The following is a 19,636-nucleotide window of genomic DNA, read 5'->3' as shown; positions in this document are numbered from 1 at the left end:
TGCCTTACCTTACCGCAAGCTCTGTGAGTGTACAAAACAGGCAGGTGACGTGTACTATGACGCTGCCTCTTAATTATGCACGCCTAGGAAACTACGTTGAAAAACATAGGCACGCCTGCGTTCGCACCTCCACTCCCCCGTTTCTAGTGGCCTGCCCCTGTTACCACCCACAAATGGCCTCTTCTGTCACTCAATCAACTGGGCTGTCTATGCTGAGCAAGCGAGTGATTCCCGGTCTATCGCAGTGGTTCGCATACGCGCAATGTGATGCATACGCATGCGCAGAATGGAAAAATTGGCCAGCAACGAGCGAGCGCATCCTAGCGAGCAGGTATGAGTCAGGTCCAGAATCTTGTGGGAGACACAGCCAGAACAGAACAACCCACACAGGCCCAAGAGCCAGCACCTGATTAAAACTGCTGGTAACCAATCACAGTCGACCAGGCCAACGCGTAGGCTGACATAATCATAGCTGGTAAACAAGTCAGCAACCTATCCAAGGATTCAGTCTAGACTCAACCAGCTGAGTACAGATATAACACCACCTTCCCTTCTAGCTGGCAAATCACACACCTTTCTATTTTGTTGTTACTATCTTATTAAGATTAAACTATTCTAACATACTAAATATTAAAATGCACATGTAGAAAATTAAAAAAATCTAAATAGTATTATAGCTATCCGGCCCCCAACCTGCCCTTCTAAACGGCCAATCACACACCTTTCTATTGTGTTGTTATTGTCTTGTAAAAATTCAACTATACTAACTTAGTAAATATTAAAATTTAAATGTAGAAAACTTTAAAATCATAAATAGAATTATTTCTACTTCAGGGTCCATAGGGTATCCACAGGATACCTTGGGGTATAGGTGTGACGTCAGTCATCGGGCACCATAGAGTTAAGCTTTCAGCCTCCCAGGATGCACTAGGGTCCCCCTCCTATACCCCGCCCCAGAGCCAAGGCACCTCAGTTTAGTTTGGTGCCCGGCCGGAGTCGGGTGCACCTGTTGGAGTGGGGGCTAGAAGAGCCCCTGAAGCTTTTTCTTCATGCAGCTGTGGCTGCACATCTGGATGAACAGCATGGACAGTCAGTCCTGACGTCCATGCTGTCTTCCCTACACCCCCGCCGGTACCAGAACGCCGGTACCGATCCGGGGATGCTGGTGAGCATCTGGGGTCACAGCTAGCGGTGACCCCAGATGTTCCGGACCATGGCCGGATTCAAGGGGGACAGCAGGTAAGCAGCGGGGTCCCGCGGTGGGTCCCCGCTGTCACATGGTCCAGAGTCCCCAGGCAGGGGGCTCCCTGGGGACTGGCTGCAGCGTGGAGCCAGATATTGAACCTGCGCTTCCACTACCCCCTGGGACAGCGGACAGCAGCAGAGCGGTAGCGCTGCGGCGTCCCAGGGGTTAAATGCATGCCAGGGGAGCGCGCCTTCCCTGTCTCACAGCCGGCGCCTCCCCCGCTGCACACAGCCCTCTCTGTACACTGCCGAATGGTCCTGTAGCAGCGCTCCTCCCCCAGGCCAGCCTCCTCTCTGCTCCTCGGCGGCCATCTTTCCACCGCATGGTGAACGCTGCTGGAAGCGCTGGACGGAAGCATCGTGGTCTGGGTCCCCCCGCATACCTCTCCTCCGATTTGGGTCAGGTCTGTGTATGCTGCGCTGTGTCCTACCAGGCCCTGTGTCTGCGTAGTTGAGTGATCAGCGCTGTTAGTGCAGGAATTGATTTTTCTTTGCATTGTGACTGTGCTAGCGCTGCTGCCTGTAACTTTTCTTCTAACTGTCAGCTTTATTACTGTCCCTGTCCTTTCTGCTAAGCCCTTGCGGTGCTGCAGGGTGGTCTCTCGCCTATTTAATATATAATTGGTGAGAGGGGTCACATACTTGGTGCCATCATGTCTGAAAGTGATTTTCCTCTCCGACTACAGTGTGCTACGTGTAAAGTACCGTTACCGGAGGGGGAGGGTAGCGCGGAGGGCCTCTGCCGGCAGTGTTTGTCTATGGCGCGGCCTATTACGTTTACTGCACTGGTACAGGAGCCGCCCTGGGCTTGTTTAGCTCAGGCGCTTACAACCTTAGTGGGCCAGTTAGCTCCGCAGCCCGCGTTTCCGCCGATGGGTTTGTCCCAGCAGTCAGTGGTGTCGTCACCCATGCAGGGTTTCCCACGACAATTGGTGGTACCCCACTGTCTCCCTATTTCCCTTCTCCCGGTTTCTCAGGAGCCGGCGTGGATTAACTCCCTGACGAGTTCTGTACAGCACTTGTCGGATGTGTTGCAAGGGGAGTCTGTGATGCGGCCACATAAACGGCCGGTGGCGACTCTGTCGGCTCCTTATGAGGATGACGAGGGGACGTCTGATGATGGGGAGATTCTGGATCCTTACGATCAGGAACCTCTCCATACTAAGGACGCTGACGCTAAGTCCAAGGTATATATTCCTGGACTTATTCGGGCAGTCCGCACAGCCTTGGTGATTGAGGACGAAGTTCCCCCAGCGGCTAAATCCAAGTATGCCTTTTTTAAAGATGTGAAGGGCGATGCCACAGTCTTTCCTCTTTCGGGTCAGTTAGTGGACCATTTAGAGGAGGCGTGGAAACAGCCTGGCAAAAGATACCAGCCGCAGAGGCGCCTGGCAGTGGCTTATCCGTTCGCGGATAATTATTTTGCAAAGTGGGAATCCCCTCCACAGGTGGATTCTCACGTGACCCGTCTTGTCCGTAGTGCCACATTGCCGATGCCATCCATGTCCTCCCTTAAGGATGCTACGGACCGCAAGGTGGAGATCTGCCTGAAGTCCGCTTATGCCCTTGCGGGGGGGGCAGCACGGCTGGCTATGGCCATTTGCTGGGTTGCCAGAGCGATGGAGCGCTGGGCGGATTCATTAGAGGCGTCTGTTGATTCCGACTGTCCGGCCGAACAGGTGGAGTTGATTGGTAATCTCCGTGATTCGGCCACTTATATCAACGAGGCGGCCTTAGACATTAGTACTCTGGTGTCTAGAATTTCTTCAGCAATGGTGGCTGCTCGTCGCACCTTGTGGCTGCGATCCTGGAAGGCGGACGCAGATTCCAAAAAGGGTTTGGAGGCGTTGCCATTTACCGGAGAAGTTTTCTTCGGTCCGGATCTGGACAAGATTGTGGCCACGCTTGCGGCAGCCAAATCGGCTTGTCTCCTGTCGGCCGCTGCTTCTTCTGGTTCTGGACCATCGTCCTTTCGGTCTTATAGGGCCCAGGGCAGGCCCAAACCACAGTCTTTTCCTCGACAGGCCGGTCCTAAGAAATCGGCCAAGCCCCGGAAGCAGGCATGGAGTACCAGACGTCCGGCCCCTAAGCCAGATGACAAGCCTGCGGCCTGACGGTCCGGGCCTCCCTTTGAGGGATCCCAGGGTGGGAGGCCGCCTGCTGCAGTTCGCCCAGTGTTGGTCGGTCACTACGACAGACACTTGGGTTCTCGAGGTGGTCTCCCACGGGTACGCCCTCTCTTTCCGGCACAGACCCCCATCTCGATTCTTCTCCATGGGTCTACCATCAGACCGGAACAAGGCTACGGAGCTGCGGAAGGTATTGCACACTATGCTCCAGGCTGGAGTTATAGTGCCTGTTCCATTCTCCCAGAGGGGCCAGGGTTTCTATTCAAATCTTTTTTTGGTACAGAAACCCAATGGGTCGTATCGTCCGATCCTCAACCTCAAGGCTCTCAACAAGTCTTTGCGGGTACCGAAGTTTCGGATGGAGACCCTACGGTCCATCATTCTGGCGCTGGAACCTGGGGACTACATGGTGTCATTGGACATACAGGACGCTTACCTGCATGTCCCTATTCTTTTGCGTCATCAACAGTTCCTCAGGTTTGCAATCCGCAGCGACCACTTCCAGTTTCGGGCGTTACCTTTTGGCCTGGCGACAGCACCACGTGTGTTCACCAAGGTGATGGCGGTCATGGCGGCTTCTCTGCGGCTGCAGGGAGTCCGCATGTTGCCGTACTTGGATGACCTTTTATTGGTGGCAGGATCTCCAGAGCTACTTCTACGCCACTTGGACCTGACTATTGCGCTACTGCAATGGCACGGCTGGCTAATCAACTGGCAGAAGTCCACTCTAATCCTGTCTTGGCGGATTCTGCACCTCGGAGCCTTATTTGACTCGGAGCCGCAAAGGATCTTCGTGACGGGGGAAAAGATCTCTGCTTTACAGTCGAGGGTGCGCAGTTGTCTGCACGGCCGCCGGGTGTCTCTACACTCGGCGATGAGGTTACTGGGCTCCATGGTGTTGGTTTTCGACATGGTGGCATATGCCCAGTTTCACTCCAGACCTCTGCAGCACCTGATCCTGTCCAAGTGGAACGGGCTGCCTCAGTCTCTGAAGTCCCAGACGATTTTGCTCACCCCGGAGGTTCGCCTGTCCCTTGCCTGGTGGTTACAGACGACCCATCTCAGCGAGGGACGTCCGTTCTGGGTTCCAAATTGGGTCCTGTTGACAACGGACGCCAGTCTTCGGGGCTGGGGAGCAGTTTCGGGTCCACACTTGTTCCAGGGCAGGTGGACGCCGACAGAAGCGGAGCTTCCAATCAATATCTTGGAACTCCGTGCGGTCTTCAATGCTCTCCAGCAGGCACATCGGGTTCTCCAGGGTCGTCCAGTGCAGGTCCAGTCGGACAACGCTACCACCGTGGCCTACATAAACAGGCAAGGAGGAACCCGAAGTTGGGCGGCTCTCGTGGAGGTCTCTCGGATCCTGGTATAGGCGGAGCGCAATCTTCCGGCCATATCAGCGGTCTTCATCCCAGGAGTGCTAAATTGGGAGGCGGACTTTCTAAGTCGCCAGGACTTTCATCCGGGGGAATGGTCCCTGCACCCGGACGTTTTTCAACTGCTGGTGGACAGATGGGGTCTTCCAGAGATCGACTACATGGCGTCCCGGCACAACAACAAGTTGCCGGTGTACAGGTCTCGCACAAGAGACGAAGGGGCGTCTCTGGTGGATGCTCTGTCCGTCCGGTGGACGTTCCGGTTCGCATACCTGTTCCCTCCGGTCTCCCTTCTTCCACGGGTAATCCGGAAATTCAAACAGGAAGGAGGGACGCTCCTGTTGATAGCTCCCGCGGGGCCCAGACGGCACTGGTTTTTAGACCTTCACGGTCTGTCCGTGGACAGTCCTCTGCGGTTGCCGCTTCGACCGAACCTTCTGTCACAGGGTCCTTGTCTTCACCCGGACCTGACTCGGCTGTCTTTGATGGCGTGGCTGTTGAGACAGCCATGCCGAGGTCCAGGGGGTTTTCCAGTTCTGTGGTGCGTACCATGTTACGAGCTCGGAAGCCGTCTTCCGCGAGGATATACCATCGCGTGTGGCATACGTTCTTCCAGTGGTGTCGACCGAGAGGTTATGCACCGCGGGAGTTTCGTCTGTCTCGGATACTCACCTTCCTACAAGCGGGAGTAGATCATGGGCTTCGCCTTGCTTCTTTGAAGGTACAGGTTTCGGCCCTGTCTGTCTGGTTTCACCGTAGGATTGCTACAATCCCGTATGTGCGCACCTTTATGCAAGGTGTTCTCCGCATTCAGCCGCCCTTTGTTCCACCTGTGGCGCCTTGGGATTTGGCTGTGGTTCTGAGGGCTCTCCAGGGACCGCCGTTTGAACCACTGGGCTCAGTGGATCTTAAATGGCTAACAGCTAAGACTGTTTTCCTTCTGGCTATTGCTTCGGCCAGACGTGTTTCAGATTTAGGGGCTCTTTCTTGTAAACCCCCTTTCTTGGTTTTTCTTGGGAACAGGGCAGTGCTCCGCACTCGGCCCGAGTTTCTTCCCAAAGTTGTTTCCCAGTTTCATGTTAACGAGGAAATCGTTGTTCCGGCCTTTAACTCACCTGGTCTTTCAGTGGGTGAGGCCTCTTTGGATGTCGTGCGGGCCTTAAGGACTTATGTTGACCGCACTTCTTCGTTTAGGAAGTCGGACGCCTTGTTTGTCCTCTATGGCTTCCGTAAAAAGGGTTGGCCTGCTTCAAAGCAAACTTTGGCGGCCTGGATCCGTATGGCTATTTCTGAAGCTTATCTTCATGAAGGCCTGCCGGTTCCTCCTTCTGTGAAGGCTCATTCCACTAGGTCTGTGGGTCCTTCGTGGGCAGCTCGACGTGGTGCCTCGGCAGTCCAGATCTGCAAGGCTGCTACGTGGTCCTCTGTCCAAACCTTCGTGAGGTATTACAGGTTTGACACCTTCGCCTCTCAGGATGCTTCCTTCGGGTGGCGGATTCTCCTTTCTGCACAGGAGCGTCCCCACCCTTAAAGGATACTGCTTTGGGACATCCCCAAGGTATCCTGTGGATACCCTATGGACCCTGAAGTAGAAAATATGAGATATGGTAAGAACTTTCCCTTGTTTTCTCTATTTCTACGAAGTCCATGGGGTTCCACAGGACTCCCGCCCTGTCGCACCTGTGCTGCAGATGGGCTTTGCTCTGGTCACCGGTTTTTCCGTCTCCCTCTGGTGAGAATGTGATTCTTGTGTGTGTCCAGATCTTTTTTCTCTCTCTTCCTTCTCCTCCTCCGGCCTATGGCTTGGTAACTAACTGAGGTGCCTTGGCTCGGGGGCGGGGTATAGGAGGGGGACCCTAGTGCATCCTGGGAGGTTGAAAGCTTAACTCTATGGTGCCCGATAACTGACGTCACCCCTATACCCAAGGTATCCTGTGGAACCCTATGGACTTCGTAGAAATAGAGACAACAAGGGAAAGTTCTTACCATATCTCATATTTTATATCCGGCCTCCATCTGTTATGATACCTGATGAACTCCTGCACTGTCAAAACCTAAACAAAGTGCCCTTCACCAATAACAACCCCCTTTCCTGGAACACACACTTGTTCGTAGGTACTCGGCTGCCGCCTGGACTTCGCACTTAAAGTAGTAACAGTGCAGGAAGCACAGGTATCAAAATATATACATAGAAATGTGACACTCTAAGACTTCATATTGGGAACTACACCTAGATTATCAGGAGGTCTCCCATCCACAAGTAAACCCAAGCCCTTACTGCCTAGCTTCTTTCTCTCTATTTCTATTGTGTTATTACTGTCTTCTGAAACTATACTAACATACTAAATATTAAAATGTAATGTAGAAAAAGTAAATAACATAAATAGCATTTTAGCTATCCGGCCTCCAACCTCCTCTTCTAGATGGCCAATCACACACATTTCTATTGTGTTGTTACTGTCTTGTTAATACTAAACTATTCTAACATACTAAATATTAATATATACATGTTGAAAAATGTAAAACAACAAAGGGTATGCAGTTATATTTTCACTACATTAGTAATATATACATGCTTAAGCAATAGTAATAATTCCGGAATAATCATTCAACAAACATGAGAGTATTTTCAAAACTCAGTGTATTCTTTAGATCAGGGGTTCCCAACCACGGTCCTCAAGGCACACTAACAGTCCTGGTTTTAAGGATAGCCATGGATGAGCACAGGGAATTAATTAGCACCTTAGCTATTTTGATTTAACCATCTGTGCTTAAGCATGGATATCACTAAAACCAGGACTGTTAGTGTGCCTTGAGGACCGAGGTTGGGAATCACTGCTTTAGATATACAGCAAACTGCAGGATAAGATAATTCAAAACGCATGAATAATCCAGAGTAGTATATTAGCCAGGTGTACATCTGCTAGCAATAATATGTAACAATGTATCCAGGATATTTAGCAGATGAAGAAACCAGCAATCCTTCTTGCAAATAGCTAGAACCAGGGACCAACAAGACATAGAATCCTGTCAGAGACACAGCCAAAACAAAACAACCCACACAGGCCCAAGAGCCAGCACCTGATTAAAACTGCTGATAACCAATCACAGTCAATCAGGCCAACACCCAGGTTGACATCATCATAACAGGTGAACAAGTTAGCAAGCAATCCAATGATTCAGTCTAGACTCGACCAGCCGAGTACAGATATAACACCGCCTCCCCTTCTAGCTGGCCAATCACACACCTTTCTATTGTGTTATTACTGTCGTCTTCTGAAAATGAAACTATACTAACATACTAAATATTAAATGTAAATGTACAAAAAGTAAATAACGTAAATAGCATTATAGGTATCCAGCCACCAACCTCACCTTCTAACCATCCAATCACACACCTTTCTATTGTGTTGTTACTGTCTTGATAAAACTAAACTATTCTAACATACTAAATATTAAAATATACATGTTGAAAAATTAAAAACTATAAATAGCATTACAGCTATCTGGCCTCCAACTTCCACTTCTAGCCAGCCAATCACACACCTTTCTATTGTATTATTTTTGTCTTGTAAAAAGGAAACTATACTAACATAGTAAATATTAAAATGTAAATGTAGAAAAAGTAAAAATGATGAATAGGCCTATTGCTATTCAGCCTCCACCTGTTATGATACCTGCTGAACTCCTGCACTGTCAAAACCTAAACAAAGTGCCCTTCACCAATAACAACCCCCTTTCCCGGAACACACACTTGTTCGTAGGTACTCGGCTGCCGCCTGGACTTCGCACTTAAAGTAATAACAGTGCAGGAAGCACAGGTATCAAAATATAGACATAGGAATGTGACACTCTAACAACTCATATTGGGAACTACACCTATATTCTAAGGAGGTCTTCCATCTAGGAATAAACCCAAGCTCTTACTCCTTAGCTTCTCACTCTCTATTTCTATTGTGTTATTACTGTCTTCTGAAAATAAAACTATACTACCATACTAAATATTAAATGTAAATGTAGAAAAAGTGAAAAAAACATAAATAGTATTATAGCTATCCGGCCTCCAACCTCCCCTTCTAGCCGGCCAATCACACACCTTTCTATTTTGATGTTATTATCTTATTAAAAACAAACTATACTAACATAGTAAATATTAAAATGTAAATGTAGAAAAAGTAAAAATGATGAATAGGCCTATTGCTTTTCGGCCTCCACCTGTTATGATACCTGATGAACTCCTGCACTGTCAAAACCTAAACAAAGTGCCCTTCACCAATAACAACCCCCTTTCCCGGAACACACACTTGTTCGTAGGTACTCGGCTGCCGCCTGGACTTCGCACTTAAAGTAATAACAGTGCAGGAAGCACAGGTATCAAAATATAGACATAGGAATGTGACACTCTAACAACTCATATAGGGAACTAACCTAACCTAGAAAAAGTAAAAACATAAATAGCATTTTAGCTATCCGGCCTCCAACCTCCCCTTCCAGCCGGCCATCACACACCTTTCTATTTTTGATGTTATCTGATTAAAATCAAACTATTCTAACATAGTAAATATAAAAATGTAAATGTAAAAAAAGTAACACTTAAAAAATATATTTTCCTATCTATATCAACATTTATCATAAATTATCAAAATACTACAGGTTCTAATGTCCTCTTTCCACACGTCTGATCTTGCACGTGTCTTCCATGTCCTGTATAATTAGAAAACAATATTAGTACATTGTACCGATTACACCATGTGCACTTAGTATCATTTATAACAAAATATATATAACATAATATACATTTTTGTTTCTATGTAGAAAAAATATAGACTTTTTAAAACCTTTGGATTATTTACTAGTGTAACATTATGAGTCCACAGAGCATAAGCTCTGTGGACTTAGTAAGCACTGTATTATGCCAAGAATGTTAGTAGGCAAAAGGACAATAATAATAGGCAGTGAAAACGGCTTTCAAATCCCTTATTCATGCAAGCCGGGATTTAAGGGATTAAGGCCCTCATTCAGAGCCGTACGCTCTGAGCAGAGCGCACGCTCTGAATGAGGGCCGGGCTCCATTTTCATGGAGCGTCCTCCTGGACGCTCGTATAGCTGTGGGTCACCACCCACAGGCTATACGAGCGTGCATTGTGATGGTCGCGATGGTCGAGACCATCGCGACCATCGAATTTGCGAGCCGGAGCCTGCGGTTGAGGTTTTCAACCGCAAGCTCCGGAGTGATTTTGGCTCTATCAGAGCCAAAATCACCCCCACTGACATCACTAGTGATGTCAGTGGGCCGGCTTCTGACGGGAGGCGTTCCCGTGAGAACGCCCCCGTCAGGGAGGCACGCCCCCGGCACGCCCACCAAAGGGGGCGTGCTGTCAATCAACATTGACAGCACGCCCCCTTTGATCGGACACAACGAGCGAAGGACTTTCCTTCGCTCGTCGCGTCTGGCGCATGCGCACGACGGAGCTCCCTCCGTCGTGCGCATGCTCAGTCCATAACATCGACCCACTTGCGAGCGGACAGCCGCTCGCGAGTGGGTCTGAATCAGGCCCTAACTCCTTTTAAAAACTCAGGAGCATAGCCTGAACGGCTTGTTTATCCCGTACTCACAGTCCTCCCGGGAGACGTGACGAGTGTTTGCAGCCAGCTGGTTTAGACTTGACATGTCTCCCATGAATAAGGGATTTGAAAGCCGTTTTCACTGCCTATTATTATTGTCCTTTTGCCTACTAACATTCTTGGCATAATACCGTGCTTACTAACATTTGGGGCATAAAGACTAACATCTATACAGCTGAAAACTTGGATTGCAAAACAAATTATTTTTGTACGGATTCACCTGCAATGAATACTGACTAACACCCTCATCTTGGGAATAAATCAATCTGTTATTCTAAGCAGACAAAGTCTCATGCTATTGATTTTTTCATGCTTGCAATTTTTTTATAACACCAATCAAGGTGTATCCACAAAACCATATGACATATTGTTTTTTCTGGATGTCCAGAAATTTATGGTTTTTTAGTTGATTGATGAATGTCTACACCGGCTGGTTTTTTGTAGATTTAGTAATAATTTTTAATTGTCTATTGTGATGTATTGTTTTAGTAATTGTTTGTAAGGTCATTATTATGTATTAAATCTTTTGTTAAAAAGCGCTGTCTTTACAATTTGCATTTTCCTAGGGACTTTCTTTTTAGGTAGTGGCATTTACCTATTTCTTGACAGCAGCTGAACAAAGATTAAACTAATTTTAATTTTAATAATTGTTATATAATTGGCTGGTTAAAGAGTGCCTGGTTCTCTTTTTTTCCTTCCCAGAAAGGGCAGCCAGAATTTCGGCAACCCTGGCTTAAGACCTAGGGCTGTGTTTGAGCTTAAGTTTGGGCCTGGGCATATGGATGAGGCCTGGGACTGGATGTGAGATTTTGCTGGGACAAACAGTGACCAAACTGGCCAATAACCCGGCCCTGATGTACTGCTGGAGGCTCCACTCTGTTCCTGGAAATTACTGGTCCAGTGGCCACTACTGGCTTTTGTATATTATGCTAATCACTGAGATTGGATATTGTGTACTATTGTATAATATGCTGGATAGTGTATACTTATTCTCTTGCCTGCGTCTCTTCCTATATTTTGGAAAGCCTCCCTCTCCTACCTCTTTTTCATCTGTCTTTCCTCAACATCGCAGCCCACCACCAACAGAACCATGTCTAGCCAATACCAGGCCCAGTGGGGAATAGACAGAAGATTTCCCACAACAGAGGAATGCTGACATGTACAGTTATTAGAGTATATTATGTGAAGGTTCCTGTATGGATAGTATAGTGGACCCATTAATAGTCGCCCAACCAGAGGAAACGTGTATCCTCGAGGTGAAATAATGGAATCAGAAAGCAGGACAGCAAATTTCTGAGGTAACATAACAGATTCTGTCAGATGTCCAGCCAGGGAATGCAAGCTAGGGACATATAACATATTGCTGGTGAGTGCACACCTGCCAATCCCCCTCTGATAGTAGTGTCCCACATCCTGATTATATACCACATGCTATGTTCCCCAGGCGGCCATTACCTGGGTGAAAGAGTGGACCCTGAAGTACACCTGCAGCCTTTATTTGTTTACATTGTGCTTGCCTATAACCCCATTCCATTGGTCCTGAATAGGACCTAAATGTTTGCTAACATGCTTGCAAACAGTGGCGTAACTACCATGGGTGCAAGAGGTGCAGCTGCTATGGAGGCCCACTGCTCCCCCTGCATTCAGTCATGCATACAAGGTAGGCTGATGTAGTCAGGGCCATCAAGGGGGGCCCGGGTGTCAGTGATGTTGATTTGGTGCTGGCCCACCAGCTGAGTACAGCTGGCTCACTGGCAGGCAGTCATGGAAAGACAGCTGCTCCAGTCGCGTGGCAATCAGAGCTTGCAGACCGACAGCCAATCAGCAGTGGCAGTTTCTGTTTGGCTGCAGGTCTGCGAGCTCTGCTTGGCTTGCGGCCAGTGCCAGATTCAAATTGCAATAGCGCTGTCTGTCCATGGGTGATGCTACCTGTCGGTTAGCCCGCTGAAATTAGCTGGCAGCCTGGCCCCAAATCCACACCTGCTGGCTGCTGATGGCACACAGGGGGAGGTGAGAGGCTGCTGGAGGGCATGGGGAGGTGAGTTGCTGGGGGGGGCATAATGTGTAACGGGCACTACTATTGTGTGGAATAATGTGTTATATGGGGGAACTACTACTATGTGGCATAATCTGTAAAGGGCATTACCGTGTGGTATAATGTGTAAGGAGTATTACTATGTAGTGTAAGGGGCATTACTGTGTGGCATAATGTATAAGGGGCACCACTACTGCGTGGCATAATGTGTATAAAGGGTACTACTATGTGGCGTAAACTGAATGGGCTCTGTGTGGCATAACCTAAATGGGTTCTGTGTGGCATAACATGAATGGGCTCTGTGTGGGGGCAAATGTATGTTTTTTTTTTACCTTTGGGGGGCCTTTTAAAATTTTGCTATGTGGACTCTATGTAGTTACGCCCTTGCATGCAAACACAAAGGCTCTGGATTTAATATGAACTTGCATGAGTCATCAAGTTTGTTCAGACTGAGGTGAAAATTATACTTTTGTAGCTATCTGTTACATGTCGCCGCCCTGTCGGTTATAGAGTTTTCATGTGGAACTTTTGGTTATGCAAGCTGCTCTCTGTGCATCCAGACTTCCAGCTATATTTTCTACATGCTGCGTGTATTCTGCTCACCGGCTTTTAAGTGACCCAAGTACCCTGGGTCCAAGCAACGCTGTCTCCAGGGCCCTCCAGGCCATACAGCTATCCTGCTTCTATACCACGGTTCAAGCATCTCTGTCTACAGAGCCCTCCAGACCATCCAGCTATCCTGCTTCTATACCACGGTTCAGGCATCGCTGTCTACAGAGCATCCAGGTCATACAGCTATCCTGCTTCTATACCACAGTTCAGGCATCGCTGTCTACTAAGCTCTCCAGGCCATACAGCTATCCTGCTTCTATACCTCGGTTCAAGAATTGCTGTCTACAGAGCCCTGCAGGCTATACAGCCATCCTGCTTCTATACCACCGTTCAAGCATCGCTGTCTACAGAGCCTCCAGGCCATACAGCTATCCTGCTTCTATACCACGGTTCAAGCATCGCTGTCTACTGAGCCCTCTAGGCCATACAGCTATCCTGCTTCTAAACCACGTTTCTAGCTACGCTGTCTACTAGGCCCTTCAGGCCATACAGCAATCCTGCTTCAACACCACGTTTCAAGCACCACTGTTTACTAGGCCCTCCAGGCCATACAGCAATCCTGCTTCAACACCACGTTTCAAGCACCACTGTTTACTAGGCCCTCCTGGCCATACAGCAATCCTGCTTCTACACCAGGTTTCAAGCATCGCTGTCTGCTAGGCCATCCAGCAATCCTTCTTCTTCACCACGTTTCAAGCATTGCTGTCTACTAAGCCTCCTGGCCATTTAACAACTTTAGTTTGGACTGTAAACCTACAGTATGTTCTATTGACTGTCCTATGGTTTCAGCTCGTTATTGCACCATTGACATGTTGTGTTTTCACTGGTCCATCATATCATTTATTTAGTAAACTGCCATGATTTAACTATACTTCTTGTGTTTGTTCTTCGATGTGCCACGTGTCTCCAACACCTCCATCTCGGTCCTAGCAATTGCTAGAGGATCGTAACACTATCTCACAGGTTTTTGGTAGACCTCCAATTTCCACTGGAGCCAGCCCTGGAACCTGTGTAATTTAATAGTGTCCCCATTTTTTAGAGATTTTGTGACAGTATGTGACCCTGACGAAGTTCAAACCTAGGCAAAAACCTAATCCTGGTCAAACTACACCACAATGCCACATTTGGTGAAGCTAGGTCCAAAACTCTGGCCGTGCATAAAGGACAAACAAGCGGACAGACAGACATGCTTTCTTGATAATTATATGGATGATGTGTGCATCATCTATTATAGAGCCATAAAATTATAAATGTTCCCACTATAAATACACTTTTTGTTGTCCTATTGCAGCACACTGGTATAACGGCAGATCCCCATCATCCACTGCACTGATCTATCCTATTACTGTACATACTATAACATCTAGAGCAGTGATTCCCAACCTCAGTCCTCAAGACACACTAACAGTCCTGGTTTTGGTGATATCCATGCTAAAGCACAGATGGCTTAATCAAAATAACTGAGGTACTAATTAAGTTGCCTGAGCTCAAGTATGGCTATCCTTAAAACCTGGACTGTTAGTGTGCCTTGAGGACCGTGGTTGGGAACCCCTGATCTAGAGTATATAACGTGTTCACTTCATGAGTGTTGGCATAAATCTTGCAGCGTTTGTTCCCCTTGGGTCATAAACCATAAGGAAGCATAAAACAACTGATTGTGGGCCTGCACGGATCGCAATTGCAACCAAGTATGCAGATTGGCCGATTGTTGCGTACTGCACATGCATATACACTGCACATGCACGGCGATCGCACTGCGATTACTCACGCAGATAGGAATCCATCAAAGAGTGAGTGACAGGACGTGAGCGTTTGGGGGTGGTGACGAGCGAGTGGCTGCAGAAATGAAGGTGTACCGCTTCTTTGTATGCCATTGCATGGGTGTGCATAAATTAGCCACTGTGATTGCTTATGCAGCTTGAGTGCTCACTGCATGAGACGAGACTTGCAATTTTTGCGAAGGGTCAGACCTGCTGTAGTTGTGCTTGACGGGCCGATGTCCTTCGATGTTACTGATGTATACGCAGAACTGCAAAGTATTAGAGATATGAGAAAGTAGTAGTGGGCGTCCCTATGCTGGCTGAGCGGTGGCAGGCATTCGCATATTCTCACTGCAACTTTGGGTACGATTACGCAGCTGAGATTGCGATCCGTGCTAAATCAGGCCCTATGTTTGGTTCTATTGCTTTTTCTGTGCATGCAGCAGGTACACCTCACTCCTCCTACCCCTCCCTGCCTCCATTGTTCTTCCTCTGCTCACATCCCTGACATGCCCCTTCTCCTCCATTTCCCCCGCTATTATTTTTATATCTCTTAAGCTATATCTGTTTATGTAATAATCCCCAGCCTGCAATTATTTCTGCATTTCATCTTGCAAGAAGCTTATTGTCCAATATGAAAACTGATTATTATTGATCCTCAAATTACTATTATGCCCAGCTCTATCTCCCTTTTTCTTTCTTCATCCTTCCCCGGTTTAAAATTGAAATCTTCAATCAAACATGTTGAAAAAATAATAAATATATAATGTACATACATGCAGAGGTTCCCATTCTGGCACCCAGCAGTGCTGAAGCCTCAGCTCTATGTTCTTACAGGCCGGGTGGCTTTGGCAGGGTTCTCCAGGTGGAGGTGACAAATGAGAACCCTGCAAATTCTTCCTGCTCCTCGGCTGTAAGAGGCAGTTTACGGGCTTCTGCTGCCTCCATTCTTTCCAGATGTTTAGTTTTGGAGGCAGGCGGTGGAACGGTTGGCTACAGAAAGAAGAAATAACGTTTATACCAATGACTATTGCATCTTTTATTTGTAAGGTAGAAAAAGAGGCATTTACAACACTTCCTTTTGTAGAGATTTTGCACAATAGTTTAAATACTAGGTGCTTACAAGGAGGTACATTTACTAAGGTACAGGTTTTTAGAAGTGGAGTTGTTGCCCATAGCAACCAATCAGATTCTAGATATTATCTTCTAGAAGATGCTAGATAAATGATAAGTAGAATCTGATTGGTTGCTATGGGCAACAACTCCACTTCTAAAAACCTGCACTTTAGTAAATATACCCAAAGATGTCTATATAAAGCTGAAGGAAGTGGCATAAATGTTGCACAAATAACTGTCAGTCAGACCATATATAACAGTATTGCAGTAGATGCAGTGCTCAAAGTGGGGCGGTATACAGCGGTATGACATATCGCCACTTCCTGCTGCCACTTCATTTTTGATACAGTAGAGAATGTACCAGCGCTGGAACAGCTGTGGCATTGTGTGGAGATGTGTCCATTGTGATGGAGCCGGGAGCATCAGCTCCTGGTTGCACTGCTGTTTACAGCTAGCAGTGGCCGCCAGCCAATCCTGGCTCGCGGACCAGCTGCCAGTCAAAAGAAGGGGCTGATTTTTTAATCTGGTACCTTCTGCTAGCCAATAGCGGCTTGCAGACCGCCAGCCAATGAGAAGCAGCAAAGTGGCTTTCTCATTGGCTCACGGCCGGTGCTGGATTTAAAAAGACTCTCCTTCTTTTGACTGAGTCACGCGTCCCCGCTGGTAACCGGCATCGCGGATCCCTATTCCCTCTCTGACAGCTGGTTTAGGGGTTGGATTGTGGACATCTGCTGTCGGTTCTTGCTTCCCTTAGAGTAGCCTCAGCCATTCTCAGTACAGACAAGCTACCCATTGAGGAGACCCTGAAGGACAGTCCTCAGGTCACAGGTCTGGCAGGGAAGTGGCTGTTGTGTGCTGCGTGGGTGTGGGGTGTGTGTGTGTGTGTGGGGGGGGGGGTAGAAGAGGGGTGGATTACATTTTTCATACCCCCACCTCTGAATTCCCACTTCGAGCACTGAGTAGATGTGAGATTGCTCTGGTGCGACTAAAGGTGTTGGCATACTCTATGCTCTCAGGAGAAGTCTATGTAACCTAGAAGTGCACCTTGATGTGCATAGAGGAGAATTCATTTCTAGAGGATAACTATGGAAAAGAGTAAACTGAGTATTAAAGTCCAACCTCAAACCACTTTATTTTAGGGATGTGCAGGCTCGGATAGGTTCGAGTTTGCACGTGGAGTTCGGATTTTTCCCTCCAAAAAAACGGAACTCAGAACGAGGCAAAACGTCATCTTACATGGACGAACATCATCATTCCTGGTCTTTTGTCCAGGAATGATGATGTTCGTCCATGTAAGATGACGTTTTGCCTCGTTCTGAGTTCCGTTTTTTTGGAGGGAAAAATCCGAACTCCACGTGCAAACTCGAACCTATCCGAGCCTGCACATCCCTACTTTATTTACACCCATTTATTAAAATAAATAATTACAGTTTCCTTCCTAAAATACTGTATTATGTATGGTGCCACATGGTAGTAACGCTAGGACTGCCTTTCTCCACTGATCTGCCATATGAAGGCTAAGAGGAGCCCCAATAACAGTGTAGGACAAGACCCAAAGACTATCACCTGGGTGCTGGTGCAATGGTCACATCTTATTATACAGCAGCAATGGCCCCTTAGGTCAGCAAGAAATGTACCATGTCTACCCCTTTACCTCATTGCCAAATTACTGTATCACTTTGAGGGCTCTATTTATTAACATTATTTTTATTAAAAATAAAGTGAAGTAAGGGGCTTTCACACTCTTTTCACATTATTTTAGTTTCACATAAATTTACTAAAGGACGACTGGAGTAGAATTCGGAAAAATTTACTACAAACCCTAATTATCACATATTTTTAGTAAGCAAATCGCCTTTCCCATAATTATAATGGGATAGAACAGCTGACCACCAGAATCCCTGCAGTTAGTATTATGGGCCTGATTCAGACCCACTCGCGAGCGGCTGTCCGCTCGCAAGTGGGTCGATGGTGTGCATTGAGCATGCGCACGACGGAGGGAGCTCCATCGTGCGCATGCGCGAGACGCGACGAGCGAAGGACTTTCCTTCGCTCGTTGTGTCTGATCAAAGGGGGCGTGCTGTCGATGTTGATTGACAGCATGCCCCCTTTGGTGGGCGTGCCGGGGGCGTGCCTCCCAGACGGGGGCGTTCCCAAGGGAACGCCTACCATCAGAAGCCGGCCCACTGACATCACTAGTGATGTCAGTGGGAGTGATTTTGGCTCTGATAGAGCCAAAATCACTCCAGGGCTTGTGGTCGAAAAACCCGACTACAGGCTTCTGGTCGCACTGGCGATGGTCGCGATGGTCAAGACCATCGCGACCATCATCCTGCACGCTCGTATGTGCTGTGGGTGGTGACCCACAGCTATACGAGCGTCCAGGAGGACGCTCCATTTTTATGGAGGACGGCCCTCATTCAGAGCGAGCGCTCTTCTCAGAGCGTCCGGCTCTGAATGAGGGCCTATGACCACATCCCATATACAGAGGTGGAGGCTAATGCATGCGTCAAGTTATTGCAGTCACAGCGGCAGTACTGTGCAAATGCTAGTTTCAGCTTCCCTCTTGTGTACAAACGTATGATGGACTCTGCAAGCTCTGAGATGCCCACTTTCCTTGCTTGTGCCAGGGGTTGTATACACTCCACCATTAACGCACCATAACTTGCAATATCGAAAAGACAGCCTATGGCAGCACTGTGCTTCCTTCTGAACATCTCCTAAACATGGCCTCTATGGTTGTGGATCTGCTTTTGAGAATGCTGCCTCATTCACTGACATGCCCCTGACTCTCCATAACATGCCTGTGACTCTCCATAACACACCTGTGACTCTCCATAACACGCCTGTGACTTACTATAACACGCCTGTGACACCTTGAGACAGCCTTTTTTTGTGTTCACTTTAGGCCATCTCCCGGTAACTGCCCAGGAATACCTATGGCTTTCTGACGCCAGCTCAAATGGATGCAATACCATATGCAACAGTGGTGTCTGCATACACATAGAAGTGACAGCGGTGTCTGTGTACACATAGAAGTAACAGCGGTGTCTGCATACACAGAAGTAACAGCAGTGTCTGCGTACACATAGATGTAACAGCGGTGTCTGCGTACACATAATGTACACATAGAAGTAGACAGGACTTAGGGTTTGAGTCAGAGGTGGACGCAGTGTCAATATTTGCACAGTTGTGATTATTTGGTACTGAGCATGCACAAATAGTCCTAATTATGTGAATGATAACTTTTATCTATATAGTTCTGGTGGCATTATATAAATAAACAAGGGATGTAGTTACGATGCCGGTGCTCGGGATGTCGGCGTTCAGCAATCGGAATCCCAACATCAGAATAACAACCGCTGGCATCCTGATGGTAAGTATTAGGGTTAGGAGGGGGGGTAAGGGTAAGACACTATGGGGAGGGTTAGGGGTAGGCTGCAGGGGGAGGGTTAGGTTACGGGCAGGGAGGGTTAGGGATAAGCTGAGGGGTTAGGCTGCAGGAGGGAAGGTTAGGCTGCAGGGGGCGAGTTAGATTTCGGCTATGGGGAGAAGGTTTAAGCTGCGAGGGGAGGGTTATGGTTAGGCTGTGGGGGGAGGGTTAGGGTTAAGCTGCAGGGGGAGGGTTATGGTTAGGCTGCGGGAAAGGTGAGATAGGGTTAGAACACTTGTCTAATTGGGTAGAGATTCTGACTGTCTGGATGCCACTATCGGTATTCTGACCACCGGCATCCCAAC

General features: G+C 47.8%; 1 protein-coding gene across 1 annotated transcript in view; it reads right to left on the bottom strand.

Moving 5' to 3' along the window:
* Positions 1-15,613: 15,613 nt before the first annotated feature.
* The window catches only part of LOC148442564 (protein kinase C delta type-like), a 79,842-nt gene continuing 75,819 nt past the window's right edge, over positions 15,614-19,636 (bottom strand). Inside the window, exon 9 of the mRNA XM_088463797.1 lies at positions 15,614-15,775. Coding sequence (XP_088319923.1) covers positions 15,614-15,775 — 162 coding nt within the window. The remainder of the gene's footprint in view (positions 15,776-19,636) is intronic.

The sequence above is a fragment of the Taudactylus pleione genome, unplaced genomic scaffold (assembly GCF_031769625.1).
Source record: "Taudactylus pleione unplaced genomic scaffold, aTauple2 ptg001458l, whole genome shotgun sequence".
In the NCBI taxonomy this organism is placed as follows: domain Eukaryota; kingdom Metazoa; phylum Chordata; class Amphibia; order Anura; family Myobatrachidae; genus Taudactylus; species Taudactylus pleione.
Note: the sequence above shows the minus strand (reverse complement) of the source record. Positions and strands in the feature narration are given on the sequence as shown.